Source organism: Ambystoma mexicanum, chromosome 13 (assembly GCF_040938575.1).
Source record: "Ambystoma mexicanum isolate Mex_15411 chromosome 13, UKY_AmexF1_1, whole genome shotgun sequence".
Taxonomy (NCBI): domain Eukaryota; kingdom Metazoa; phylum Chordata; class Amphibia; order Caudata; family Ambystomatidae; genus Ambystoma; species Ambystoma mexicanum.
The window spans coordinates 740,658,824-740,673,731 of record NC_090938.1 but is presented as its reverse complement, the minus strand read 5'-3'; the positions used below and the strand labels follow the sequence as shown (position 1 = coordinate 740,673,731).

The window sequence follows — 14,908 nt, the reverse complement described above, 5'->3', positions numbered from 1 at the left end:
CATATATTGAGATATTGAAATATTGAAATAATCAGGGTCACCATATCCTCGTCACCTTATGTGCCCCATTTACCCGGGGCGCAGATACGTTAAAGTGCATTTTCATTTCCTTCTTCATGTACCGTAATTAAATGTGTTTCCACCACCTTCCATGTACTATACAAGGCAATACGCAAACCCCTAATATAGGTATTTAAGTATTTCTTCCAGAATGACAAATCCTTAATGGTGTCAAGTTGTTATACGAATTTACTCAACTGTTTCATGTGTACTGGTCCCAATCTTACACATTCTGTCAAAACATGTGTAGCTGACTCAGTGTGTGCCTTATCAAGGCACACACGACATAAACACTCATCTTCCGGCAGAGCAAGTGAAGGGCCCAAAACACTCTACACCGGAATCCTATTAATACGTAATAGAAGAATGAATCTCCTCAATTGAATTGCAGGAAATAAGACTAAATACGGTTGCTTCTTCTTGAAGGTGTATAACATATCAGGCACAAAGGTATAGCTTTTTAACAAGCTCAAATGTACCACATTTTCATTCCAGTCCCACAAGTCTAGGCGTCTTTCGAAGCGACGCCGCAGATTGAAATATTCTTCTCCCCATTTGGGGATCCAACCTTTATCTTTAAATAAAGAGTTCATACTCTTTCTAAAGCTGGATTTCATTTTCAATCTCTGCTCTAAATTATCTAGACTTTGTAGGAGAGGATTAGATGGTCCATTCATAATTTTTATGTACATGATAGATCTCTTCTTCAGGACCAAAGATTTGAGTGAATCAATACCAGCTGGAGCCTCAGTATAGCCATGAGGACACACTTAGGCAAACTCAGTAATTTCCTCCAAAATCTACCCTCAATCAGCTGGAGCCACTTTAAATCAATATCTACCAGACTCTCCAGGCCGTAAATGACAGCCAAACAAGACACTGTAGATACAGTTGTCTTATTCCAGCCAGCGAATATCCAGGACGGTACAATGCGTGTCATCTATTTTAGGGCGACAGCCTCTTGTCTGGGACAAAAACAGGGGAAGGTCTGAGACATAGAGATTATAGAATAGAGGAGCCGTGACACAACGCTGGGCTTAACCACACACATTTGAATAACAGGCCTGGTCATAGCTCCACCACTAAGCAGTCTCAGACACACTGTGTTGTTACTATGTAGTAACTAGATAATAGAGTATCCCCGATGGGCAGCCTAATAAATCTAATTTGCGCCAGAGCAAATCCCTCCTGACTGTATCAAAAGCTGCTTTGAAGTCGATAAAAATAGCATATAAACGGGGATTATTTGGGCCTTGTGCTTGCTTAATCAAGGAATCCACACTGGTATCTATCCAAAATACTAAAGGCCAAGAAAAAGTACCCACTTAGGGAAATCCCGTCCCCTGCACTCTAATGATGGCTTAAACAAGCTCAAGGTAATTATATTCCCAAATCGGGAAATCAATGTAAATTTTGTCAAAGAATTACAATCTATGTACGTACATAGTATTCAGAAACATAGGTTTTCAGGCAAACAGTAATTAAAAAATGCTTTAGGTACAATTCAAAAATAGATTAGTTTTCCAACGAAGATTTATTTTTCATAAGCATATGCCCAACGCGTTTCGAGATAATGTTCTCTTCATCAGGGGCTGTAATAGTTCATGCAATAATCAAAGAAGTTTTCTAAAGAAATATATAAAAAAACAATATTGTCAGAATACATGGTAATCAGACTTAATGTGTCAAAGACAAAAAATGCTCAGGTAAACAACATGGTGGATGATGTACAAGCAATAGCTCAATATTGTTAGAAGCTAGAACCAACATTCTCAACATCTGCCTGAATATAACAGATTCAAAATGTTCTTATATATGCGGATGATTATCCCATTAGTGTCAAAAATTGCATAGTTAAAGAGGAACATCATTTTAGTGAATTATACCCAGGTGTAAAAACCTATCAATTCCAAGACGAATAAAAAACAGGCCTACCGTGTGTTCAATATAAGTAGGAGGTAGGTGAATTATTTGGAGGGTGTAGCATCCATGAAGAAAGTCTGTATCCCCTATAAGTGTAAAAGAAGAGGGGATGTAACTATGTAAAAGCTCATGTTCGTCTTTTAAAGAAAGTAAATGGGGAGCTAAAGTCAAGATGGGCAGACTTACTGGAAAAAGTCCAGGAGACTGCTAACGTTCTCGTCCGTCCAAAGGGACCGTGGCGTTTAAGACTTCAAAGGGAGGGATCAGCGGTGTATCTCCATACTCTAGGCGGCACCTAAATGAAGGAGCCACGTGTTTACGAGACTTGTAAGAGTCACAACAATCACTGGGGTTAGAGGTAAGTATGTGTGCTCTGTAGGCCTGGAAGGGCATAAAGGCACAACAAAGGGAATGCCCGTGTACTTACTAGTGTTACAAGGAGAGGATTTCCGTCAACAACACCCAATCTGATCCAGCGCTGTGTGACGTGCTGGCAAGATGGCGGGTGCTAAATCCGTCACGAATGTGACGTCATCACGTTGTGGCGTGCGTAACGTCACAAATGTAAACAATATTCTCGCGTCTGTACTGGATAGACGGGCTGATGCATGTGATGTGGTAGTCATAGATGTAACGTCATCACGTTGTGGCGTGAATGACATCACAGATGTAAACACAATTTTCGGGACTGTTGTAAAAAGTACTAACTCATGCATGAGATGCGATAAAAGGTGGGTGATGTCAAGTATTTAGGCGCGGCTATATAGAAAAAGGCCGGCTAAATAATAGGTAATATGTGGAATTTAGGAGAGTTAGTAAGATAGTGGTGACGTCTGTCTCTCAAATGGTCTCTATGTCAAATAGATAGTGAATAGATTAAATATTGTACTAGGTACAATAGCGCAAGAGTGTTACAAAAATATGTTAGCACGGTGTCAAGGAATGACAAAAATTATGATGCCATGTGTTTTCCAAGGCAAATTGAAAACAATTTGCTGAGGTACAGGAATGTGGATAAATGTGTAAAAAAACATGCACTGGCTGAGTTCAATCAATGTGAATCATAAAATAAACCACTGTCTCATGTAGATAGAGTTCACAGTCTATTGATGTAAGTTGGATGACAAGTACCTCAAAAGAGGGTCCATTACTTAGTCAGCTGTCTCTGGAATAAGAGTTCACAATCTTAAATAAGATTACTTTGGATAAGAGTAATCCCAGCCTCAAGGCATGGTTATGTACCTAAGAGGATGTGCAGAGTAGATAGAGGAATCTAGTGTGAGGTCATATAGAGAATATTGCTTTAAAGGAATGGCCCAAGGTAGTAATCTTCATTTAAACCTTGGGGATTCACTGCGTCCAATCTATGGATCCAGTAGAGTTCTCTCTGTGCTAATGTTTTGGCAAAGTCTCCCCTTCTCGGTAAAGAGTGTACTACTTCTAAAATTACCCATCTTAGTTGTGAGATGTTGTGTCCATTCTCCTTAAAATGTCTAATTGATGATGATTTGACATTGCTGGTCCTAATATTGGACTTGTGCTCTGTCCAACGTTCTTTGGCTTTCCTAATAGTTTTGCCTACATAATATTTCCCACAGGGACATCTTAAGGCGTAGATAACATTTTTGCTGTCACATGTGGCATAATCTGATAAAGGTATTTTTTTGCCGTTGTTTGGATGGCGAATGTACTCTCCTTTGATATTTGAGCAATGTTGACAATGTAAACATGGGTAGGTTCCTGGTTTTTGTTTTCTCAGAGATGTTTGAATTGAGGATTTTTTCTTTTCTGCTTTAACCAAGATATCCCTCAGGTTCTTTCCTCTTTTGTAAACCAACATTGGTGGTTCCGGGAATAGTCTGTTGAGATTAGGGTCTGCTTTGATTAAGTCCCAATTCTTGGTGATGATCCTTCTGATCTGATAACTCTGACTAGAGAATTTCAGTGTATGGATGGGTCTAGTTGTACATTTTTTAGGTTTATCTTCCAATAGGTCTGATCTAGATAGAGTAACCATGCGTCTGACTGCTTTATCAATGGTTGCATCAGGAAAGCCTCTTTTGATAAATCTCTGCTCCATATCATCGTATTCACCCTGGAGTTTTGTGGTGTCCGACGGACGAGAACGTTAGCAGTCTCCTGGACTTTTTCCAGTAAGTCTGCCCATCTTGACTTTAGCTCCCCATTTACTTTCTTTAAAAGACGAACATGAGCTTTTACATAGTTACATCCCCTCTTCTTTTACACTTATAGGGGATACAGACTTTCTTCATGGATGCTACACCCTCCAAATAATTCACCTACCTCCTACTTATATTGAACACACGGTAGGCCTGTTTTTTATTCGTCTTGGAATTGATAGGTTTTTACACCTGGGTATAATTCACTAAAATGATGTTCCTCTTTAACTATGCAATTTTTGACACTAATGGGATAATCATCCGCATATATAAGAACATTTTGAATCTGTTATATTCAGGCAGATGTTGAGAATGTTGGTTCTAGCTTCTAACAATATTGAGCTATTGCTTGTACATCATCCACCATGTTGTTTACCTGAGCATTTTTTGTCTTTGACACATTAAGTCTGATTACCATGTATTCTGACAATATTGTTTTTTTATATATTTCTTTAGAAAACTTCTTTGATTATTGCATGAACTATTACAGCCCCTGATGAAGAGAACATTATCTCGAAACGCGTTGGGCATATGCTTATGAAAAATAAATCTTCGTTGGAAAACTAATCTATTTTTGAATTGTACCTAAAGCATTTTTTAATTACTGTTTGCCTGAAAACCTATGTTTCTGAATACTATGTACGTACATAGATTGTAATTCTTTGACAAAATTTACATTGATTTCCCGATTTGGGAATATAATTACCTTGAGCTTGTTTAAGCCATCATTAGAGTGCAGGGGACGGGATTTCCCTAAGTGGGTACTTTTTCTTGTCCTTTTGTATATGTACAACCCATATGCCAGGGTTGTTATCTTTCTCCCCTGCACCTTGAACCAACTTAAGAACAACTCTATTTTCATAATAGAGGATCACATATCACTAATTATCTTTTAAGATTCTGAGTGCTAGGTGTTTACCTTCCAGTTTATTTATCCAAAATACTACCATGTTCTACCCACTTTTGTAATTCCTTAAGAAGGAATGAAGCAAAAAGCTTCCCAGTAGAGTCCACCATAGACAGTAGTCGGTAGTTACCAGGGTCCAGGGGAGAGCCTTTTTTTTAGTATTGGAACAAGAATTGCAGTTTGCCATGAGATCGGAATTGTGCCTTCAGCTAGGACCTTATCAAATAATATTTCAAGTATGGAGCACCAAAAATGAGGATTATGCCGCAGGACCAGATTATCCAAGCCATTGGGTCCAGGAGCCCGAGAAGATTGTAAACTCATAATTTTCATATATATGTCCTCCTCGGTAATCTTAAATACCAAACCAGACTGTTTAAACTCTATCTGAGAAGGCAATGGCCCCTGGGGGAAGGAATTACCCTGAGCCAGGAACGCCACCCACTTATGCTCATTAATGGGGTTAATCCTAGATTGTTTAATGCATCCCTTTGCTTCACCCAAGATGGCCCAAATGCTACTCGCGTCACCATTACACAAAATAGTCGCTATTTGTTGCCAGGCCGGCAGAATGTAGAGAGTCCGAGCCCACCCTGTACTCCCCAGGGTTCTCTCATTCAAAATGTATCAGAATATAGAGATTCCTGAGCCCACCCTCTCCTCCCCAGGGGTCTCTCATTCAGTGTAGAGATTCCGCAGCCCACCCTCTACTCCCCGGGGGTCTCCCAGTCAGAATGTAGAGATTTCCGAGCCCACCCTCCCCCCCCCCCCAGGGGTCTCTCATTCAAAATGTATCAGAATGTCGAGATTCCTGAGCCCACCTTCTCCTCCCCAGGGGTCTCCCAGTCAGAATGTAGAGATTCCCCAGCCCACACTCTGATATGATATGATATGGCATTTGTAACGCGCCTATACACAAGTGTTTCAAGGCGCGACGAGGCAGGGAGGGGGGAACAGAGGGAGGACAGACACTGATCCTACTAGGCCAGGTGTCATTCAGACCGCGCAAGTGCAGGAGTAGGGGGAAGGGAAAAGTGCAGTACAAGGTAAGTAGAATAGAAATAAATAGATAAATAAATAAATAGGGCCAGCTGGTGGCAAGTGCAAGGTAAGTGCAGACAAGTGCTGGGAAGGGGGGGCTGTAGGGATACAGAGAACAGTCCCGCAGTGCAGGGGTTGCCAGGGAGGCAGTGCAAGTGGAGAGTGGCTGGGCCCAGGACCGAGGTCGGTGAGAGTGGCCAGGTTTCAGATTCAGTGCAGAATTTAGTGAAGAATTAGCAGGGGAGAGGGAGAGAGAAAGCAGAAGCAAAGAGGAAGGTTTTGAGGTGCTTCCGGAACCGGAGATGGTTCTCCTCAAGTTTCAGGGAGGCAGGGAGGCTGTTCCAGAGGGAGGCTCCTGCCGCGGAGAGAGATCCACCCCCAGCTCGTTGCTTCGAGAAGCGGCTGACCCTGAGGGAGTTGGAGACGGATGAGCGAAGGGCTCGGGAAGGAAGATATTTAGGAAGAGAGAGTTGCAGGTATTTAGGCCCCAGGCCCCAGAAGGCCTTGTGGACAATGCAGAGGGTTTTGAACTTAATCCTCGCAGCCACTGGGAGCCAGTGTAGAGATTTCAGTCCTGGAGAGATACGGTCCCTGGGCTTGAGGCCAAGGACAAGTCTCGCAGTTCTGTTCTGGATCAGTTGCAGAGGGCGGAGAGTGGAGGCAGGCAGATTAAGATAGAGACTGTTACAGTAGTCCAGCTTCGAGAGAACCAGGGCTCGGGAGACAGTGAGCTTCTGGGGGAAGGAGAGGAAGGGAAGAATACCTCTAAGGAGGTGCAGCTGGTAGTGTGACTTCTTAGAGACGTCAGATATATGAGGAGAGAAGGAGAGTGTGGAGTCAAAGATGACCCCGAGGTTTTTTGCCTTGCAGGTAGGAGCAGGAAGAGGCCCAAGAGAGGCTGGCCAGAGAGCTGCAGGGAAGGAGGGAGTGGGTGTGCCGATGAGTAGAATCTCAGTCTTACTAGCATTAAGGCGGAGGTCGTTGGCAGCACACCATTCCTGGATAGCAGACAGACAGTCAGAGATGAGGGCAGGAGAGGAGGAGGCCGAGGGTAGCCTGAAAATGAGCTGGGTATTGTCCGCATAGCACTGAAAGTTGGGGCAGAGGGCGGCAATGCGGTGGGCAAGAAGTGCCAGATACTGGTTGAAAAGCCAGGGAGAGAGATTAGATCCCTGGGGAACACCACAGGTGGAGAAAAAGATGTCGGAGAGGAAGGACCCAAGTTGGACCTGGGAGGGTCGATTGGAAAGGAAAGAGGTCAGCCACGCCAGAGCCTGACCAGTGATACCCAGGTTATCGCGGAGACGGTTGAGCAGGATGGCATGGTTGACAGTGTCAAAGGCAGAAGAGAGATCAAGCAGAATGAGAACACACGGAGTGTTGGAGTCGAGGTTCAAGAGCAGGTCATCACGGATGTTCAGGAGAGCAGTTTCCGTGCTTCTGGCCGCTCTGAAGCCGGATTGGTGGTCATGAAGACTACCAACAGCTTCAGCATGGAGGTTGAGCTGGGAGATGGCCAGTTTCTCCAGGAGCTTGCCCAGGAAGGGAGTGATGGAGATTGGGCGATAGTTAGCCGGGCTAACTATCCGGGGCTCTGCTCTCCGGGGGTCTCTCATTCAGAATGTGCCTCCCAGTAGTGGCTCCTTTGCCCTTCCTCACTCCCCTGCTGGTCTCTTGTTTCTCATTTATCACACGTGTGGTGCTGTCTACCCCTCTGTTTTATAGGGGATGTGCCTCCCCTCCCTTCCGCGCCTGTTGAGTCAGAGCCTTCCTTTCCCATCTTTAGGAATGGCGTCTTTTTCCTCCCCCTTATCTCACTGTTTAGACCCCCTTACTCTTACTTGTCACTGGAGGCCGAGGGTTATATACAGCATCTTTCTATAATTCTCAGGTGCAGTGAAGTGAAGGCTCTGAAGCCCCAGGAAGATGCCCCTGGAATGGAGACAACGCTGCAGAGCACAACGCGACATGCCCACCTGCAGGAGAAGCTCACGGAATTAAAAGGTAGATATGAGTCCAGGCCCACCCAAGAGGTGATGCTGATCGGGAAGGCTTTCCAACCATCTCAACACACTTATTTAATTGAAATACATGTAAATATGCACAGCTCAATGAAAAACAAATATGTCGTATTCTTGTATATTGTATTGTTTTATTTGTTTTATTTGTATTGCGCACCAGACTCACAGGTAGCAGGGCGCAGAGCATAAGATAATTCAAAGCTTAGTTACACAGAAAACATACAGAAATAACCAGTTAAACACAAAAGATGAATGTGGTACGCAAGTGAGAGTGACATAGGGAGATGCAATGTACGGAAAACATACAAATAAATCATAGTAGCCTTAGTAACATGAGGAGAAAAACTGTACAGTTTGAAGGCAGGTATTTACAAGTATTTACAGTCAGTATTGGCAGTCAAGGTGTAATACAGTGGCAAGTAGCAACTATAGGTCTGAGTCTTTAAGCCATTTAATAGTATTCTTGCGGAAATTGTGGAAGGACTGGTCGACTCTTAGTGTCGGTGGTAGTGAGTTCCACAATTTAGCAGCCTTGACTGGGTAGCCTCAGCCCCTGATTCTAGATAACTTAAATCTAGGAACTGCCAGGTAGTTGGTATTGGATAGTCTAGTGGTCCTAGTTGAAGCCATCTTGTTGAATCTTTCCAACAGGTAGCTAGGTTCAGCATTGTTTAAACATTTGTGGGTTAGGGTCGCAATTTTCAGCTTAATTTTGTCATGTGTGGAGAGCCAGTTATATGCTCTTCGGGTCGTGGAGATGTGTTCTCGCTTGGCAATACCTAATGCGGCTCTAAGAGCATTATTTTGCAGGGTCTGGATTTTTTTAATGATTTGTTTATTAGCACCTATGAATAACGCATTGCAATAATCCAATTTTTATAAAATAAGAGCTCGGGCCAAGGTGATGCAACTGCTATTAGATAGAAAAGGTTTGCTGGCTCTAATCAATTTGCACGTGTAGGCTGTGGACGAGGCCACCGCGTTAACTTGCTTGTTGAGAAATAAGGTTGAGTCTAGGTAAAATCCTAAAGTCTTTACCTCCCTGGCCACAGAGATAATATTGTTATCAATATTGAAGGTGGAGTAGTTGGAACTTAATTTATTGAGGGATGCAGTAGTGCCCAGGATGATGATCTCAGTCTTGTCGTCATTGAGGCATAGACCGTAGGTAGCCATCCATGCCTGGATGACGAGATATATCCTGTTCACCAAAGCCAAATCCTTGTCGTAATCACCAGAAAGAGGTAAGAGGATCTGGGTGTCATCTGCATAGTTAGTGTAGGTGACACCCAGATGATCCAGATCATCAAAAAGGGGCTTGGTGAAGATATTGTAGAGAGTAGGTGAGACGCATGATCCCTGAGGCACTCCACAAGTGATGGGGATTGGGTCAGCGGCTGCAGTTGTTGAGAAGACTCTCATAGTCCGGTTACTAAGAAAGGATTGTAACCAGACTATAGCTTCCGCTGAAAAATGGGCGGCAGTGTCAAGGTGACTGCAAAGGACTCCATGGTCGACTAAGTCAAATACCGCGGAAAGATCCAATAGGAGAAGGAGGACGGGAGTCCCCTTATCTCTGAGTTCGTCAATCTGTGCCTTTAAGTCTAGTAAAGCTGTTTCGGTTCCATGCTGTGGCCGGAATCCAGACTGCCGTGAGACTAATAAGGAATTAGATTCCAAATGTTTTTGAATTTGTGAGTAAGCCATTTTATCTAATATTTTCAGCAGGAATGGCACAGTGGTGATGGGTCGGTAGTTAGTAGGGATATTTGGGTCCAATGTCTGTTTTTTTAGAAGTGGGAGCACCCACGATTCCTTGAGGTTAGCTGGAATTTTACCAGTAACGAATGAAGCGTGGATCAGTTTAGTGATGAACGGGGCCAAGCCTCTAGCGGCATCCTTTATGAGTTGTGCCGGGCAATGATCTCCCTTACAATTGGAGGGTTTGAGTGATAAGATAATTTTTTCTGTATCAAGTGTAGTAACTTTGGAGAACTTGAAACGAGGGGGGTGGTCAAGGCTGTTAGGTGTGGTATCAGCCGTGGGGGGAGATGTCCTGATTAATGACTCTTTTTTTCTTGGCAATTTTCGTTTGTAAAGTCATCACTTTATTGACTAGTGCGTGCTGTATATCCGAGCACCAAGGTTTATCTTTTGTACAATTATCCGGTGTGAGGATTGGGGTTTCAAGCTCTTTAAGTATAGCAAAGGGTTCCTTCGTGCTTGACTTAGCCTGGGATATTCTAGAATTGTAAACTTCACGCTTTGCTTGGAGTATTTCCTTTTTATAGAGAGCCGATATAGTATGGAGGTTAGTTTTATTTTCCTCAGATGGAAGTAGTCTCCAGGTTACCTCGCATTGCCTTTTATTTTTCCGCAGAGTTTTCAGGTGTGGAGTGTACCAAGAATTCAAGTGTGCCTTGGGTTTACTTTGTTTTGTTTTTAAAGGTGCTATGGAGTCTAGGGAGGCGGACATAATTTGATTAAAATCTTTAACTAGGACATCCGGATCCATATGATCTGGGAGAGCATTGAGTGTAGGGAGAATCAGAGGGAGCAGGTTGTCAACTGTAATATTCTTTTTACTCCTAGTTAGAGTGGGAGGGGGAAGAGCAGGCATAGTAATAGGTCTTTCCGTACCTAGGGAGAAGGAGATCATGTAGTGGTCAGTCCAGATCTCGGGAGATATGGAGGATATTGTAGTCTTGCCATTGTGGTCTGTCACCCAATCTAGAATATGACCTTTGATATGGGTGGGGTCAAGCACTCTTTGAGTGAATCCTAGTTCAGTTAAGGTATTTGTCACACTGGCTGCCTTGGGGTCATTGAGGCCTAGATTCATATCTCCTAGTATTAGTACCTGAGAGGTATTTTTAAGGTTATTAGACACAATGTTAGAAATGTCTTCCTCAAAGGTACTAATATGGCCTGGGGGTCTGTACACCAGGTGAATCGTGAGAGTTTGGGTTTTATTAATAGTAAGTTTGGCTGTAAGGAGTTCACATGATTTGATTCGGTCAGAGTTATTAATCTGATAGGTAGATCCGCTTTGGTAATGAGGGCAATGCCTCCTCCTCGTGAGTCATTTCTATCGGCTCTAAGGATAGTGTAACCATTAGGTATAGCTAAGGAGAGAGCTGGGCCTGCCGCCGCATGTAGCCAAGATTCAGTAATTGCCAAAATGTCAAGGTTTTCAGATTGGATGATGTCCGCTATCTCGGAGGCATGAGCTACCAGAGGCCTAGCATTTAGCAGTGCACCTTTAAGGCAGTGGTTGGTAAGTGTTAAGGCTGGTAGGGCTTTAGGCTTTTGGGTCTTCGGTGTAGTATGGTTGAAGGAGTTATATGCAGAATGTGTCTTTCTAAGATCTACTTTTGTGGGATTAGAGGCTTCTAGGTGGGGATTCACCTTTTTATTGGGGCAGGTAAGGGTTCTGGTTAAAGGTTCAAATTATTTTTGCAAGCCTTGAGCGGAGTCTATTATTTCTATCATGCGTGTTGCATGGGTAAGAGTTTAGTGTAAGTGGAGGTAAGGGCTCCATATTTGGGTTGGCTAATTGTATAGAATAGTTTGGAATTTTTGGGTGGGTAGTGAGTTGAGTAGTGCTACCATTAGGGATGGTATAGGCGAGATGTGCTAGGGGAGTAATGGATTTATTCGATGGACATGTTTTTAACAAGGGCAGTAGATACATTAGAATGAGCATTTTAAGTATGGGAGGAGCACTGAGTAAGGGCAGTAAAGGTCTGAGATTCAGCAGGTAGTAGTCGGACTGAGTCAAAACCCTGAATAAATTGGGGCTACCCTTGTATCTTGTGTAGTAGGCTGAGCAGGTGGGTAGGGTTCCTGGCCAGGCACGTTTACAGAAGAGTGCTGGCTCAATGAGCTTATGAGAGTGGATCTACCACTGTCATAAGCTTATGAGAGTGGTACTTGAATAGCGCACAGGTAGATAGCAACCAATGGAGAACGTCACAATGGATGAGTCCAGGTGAGGCTGGCTATTTGGTGTCGAGAGCCGCATATCCTGAATGCTATTACCTGGTGGACAGAGTGTTTAGAGAAATGCCTTATATGGCAAAGTCTTCCGTTTTTTCGTAAATTGCAGGCATAACCGTGCTGTGTGGTTGTGGTTTAGGATCGTGTGCCACAGTGCTGGCGCATAATGGGAGATTTCCTGTTTTTTTGCTTTTGGGCATTTATTTATTTCCAGTCTTGCCAGGGTGTGGCATCTGGAATTGCTCTGGCTTCCTAATGTGACCAGTTCCTTGGCTGGGTACAGGTGTGGCTGGGTTACCACAGCCTTGTATGCAATAAAGGCGATTTTAAAGATTATTTGGGCTGTTAGAAAGGTTGGGGGAAATGCAGTCAAACTGTTTGATGCCGATGATTCGTTTGGTGCGAGGGTTGAGGGGAAAGGTCAGAGCGGAGTAGGTTTCCACTTCCAGGTGGCCTAGAACTGGGGAATACTGGAGGCCTGAAACCCGAGGCTGGCCAGAAAGATTTGATTTGGTGCAGTCCTGCTAGTAGCTACCAAGCCGTCTGGGCATTTTTCTCACTTGGGGATAGCTTCGGCATTAACTCTTCGAGGTCCATGCCAGCTACTCATGATTGGATGAGTGTTTGATTGGATGAGTGTTTGATTGGATGAGCCTTGATTGGATGAGTATTTGATTGGTGGGGTTCCCAAGAAGCAAAAACCATGTTTTTTTGTGGGGTCGATTATAAGAAATGAACCGGTCATCCATGACTGCATGAAAAAACTAAATGCATATACATTTCACTGATAATGCACTCGTTGACTTGTACATAAAACTCATCAAATCTAGCAAAATATATAGTGGTGTGAAAAAAGATGAATTGGAAAATTAAATTATAAATAGTTAAAATAACTCCTAAAAAAGGATAAATGGAAGGACTGACACAAATCATCATTAAAGAAGGGGAGGGGGAGAAGTTAGAAGGGGACAATAAAAGGCTAACCAGTCTTTTACCATTTTACTTCAGAGAAGGGAGGAATACAACTTTAAAATAAATTATAATGCAGAAAAAATAAACCAAAAGGTTGTTGATATTAAAAGTAGACATGCCAAAGGCCTTTTTCCATTAAGAAAAATGTGTTGTGAAAAGAAAGAGTTTTTATTTTGGTCAGAAGTATTGTGTTGAAAAGACCGATCCGGTAGAATGTGTGGCTTGGACCCTCCCCTTCCTGCAGTGGAAACTGAGCGGTTCTGCAGTTGTGGCTGCAAGGGCTGTTGTCGCCCAATACCATGTGTTGGAGGTCGTAATGACGGATGTACATATGTTGATAGTGTACATTTAGTAGTTTTGCTTACCTGTGATTTTCATTGATAAGAGTTGGTTCAAGGCCTAATAAATAGTAGTGCATTTGTATACATTCTGCCTAACTTGAGTTATTAGAGTGCTCTGTGCGTGCTTAATTAAACCCATCACCACCCACACTCTCCCAAGTCTAAGCCTTACTGCCCAGTCACACTACCTTGATAGAGTTTGGCTAGACATTAGTGTCGTCCTGTTCACCAGAATAGGGTGGCCTCTGAGAATCTATCCATAGGGCTGATTCTGAATATCTTATCTTTACCACCTCAGTAGACCATGTTTCCTGATTAGAGAACCCCAAAAGGCCAATAAAGACATTATTTATATCCTGAGAGCGGTGCATCAGGGACCCCTTGGCCTCTGAATAGTTTGAATACAGGTCTGACCGTACTCGTGACACAGCAGTCTGGCCAACATTGTCTCAGGCATATCGGCTTCCCAGACTTCTGGACTTGGACCGGCTCAGATAATAATTTCACTTCACGGTCGGCTAGAGCCTGAAACTTAGCATTAACGCCTTTAGGTCTTGTGGTGTTGGGGTCATAGGGTATGTTTGTTCCAATGCATGAATTTACTCTCCCAATGCAGTCAATTGCAATCGTTCAGATTTGAGAGATGCACAGGTAGGGGGTAATGCAATACCTCGGGGGTCACATTTAAAACCCCCCCCGAAGTATTGCTTGCAAGGACACTGAGCCAGTATTGGGTTCATAATAGGAGGTCCTTTTATCAGATATAGTGGCATGATCTGCCTCATCCAATAAAGAGGCTGCATTATCCCTGATCTTAATGCCCTTTTCCCTGGTCCTTTACTGTGTGCTGAGAATGTTAAGCTCTGAAAGAGTGAGATCTGTGGGTGTGTGACCTCCCCTATGGGGTGCCGGGGAGGAAATGTCAAAACATGACAATTGACACCCATGGTGGTGGGGGTGCAGTGGTGGGAGCTGGAGGGGAGGAATTAGGGAAGGGCAGGGAGTGGGGGTGCAGTGGTGGGAGCTGGAGGGAAGGCATCGGGGAAGGGCAGGCAGTGGGTGGGTGCAGTGGTGAGAGCTGGAGGGGAGGCATTGGGGGAAGGGCAGGGAGTGGGGGTGCAGTGGTGGGAGCTGGGGGAGGCATTAGGGGAAGGGCCGGGAGTGGGGGTGCAGTGGTGGGAGCTAGAGGGGAGGCTTTAGGGGAAGGGCAGGGAGTGGGGTGCAGTGGTGGGAGCTGGAGGGGAGGCATTAGGGGAAGGGCAGGGAGTGGGGTGCAGTGGTGGGAGCTGGAGCGGAGGCATTGGGGGAAGGGCAGGGACTGCTGGGTTATGTTTTACAGTAAAAAAGTTTGGGATCTAATACATCACTTGTTTTTCTTTTACTACAGAAACATTTCCTGCAGAAATGGGTACGTTTAATTAATGGCAATAAATATATTTAACATACTTCAATGCCTCGCTGGTT

At 43.9% G+C, this 14,908-nt stretch overlaps 1 protein-coding gene across 3 annotated transcripts in view; it reads left to right on the top strand.

Moving 5' to 3' along the window:
- LOC138521874 (E3 ubiquitin-protein ligase TRIM39-like) overlaps positions 1 to 14,908 on the top strand; it is a 225,539-nt gene that overhangs the window by 117,982 nt on the left and 92,649 nt on the right. For all 3 annotated transcript variants that reach the window (XM_069635029.1, XM_069635031.1, XM_069635028.1), the window contains 2 exons: positions 8,003 to 8,115; positions 14,832 to 14,852. In XM_069635029.1, the coding sequence (XP_069491130.1) occupies positions 8,003 to 8,115; positions 14,832 to 14,852 (134 nt within the window). The remainder of the gene's footprint in view (positions 1 to 8,002; positions 8,116 to 14,831; positions 14,853 to 14,908) is intronic.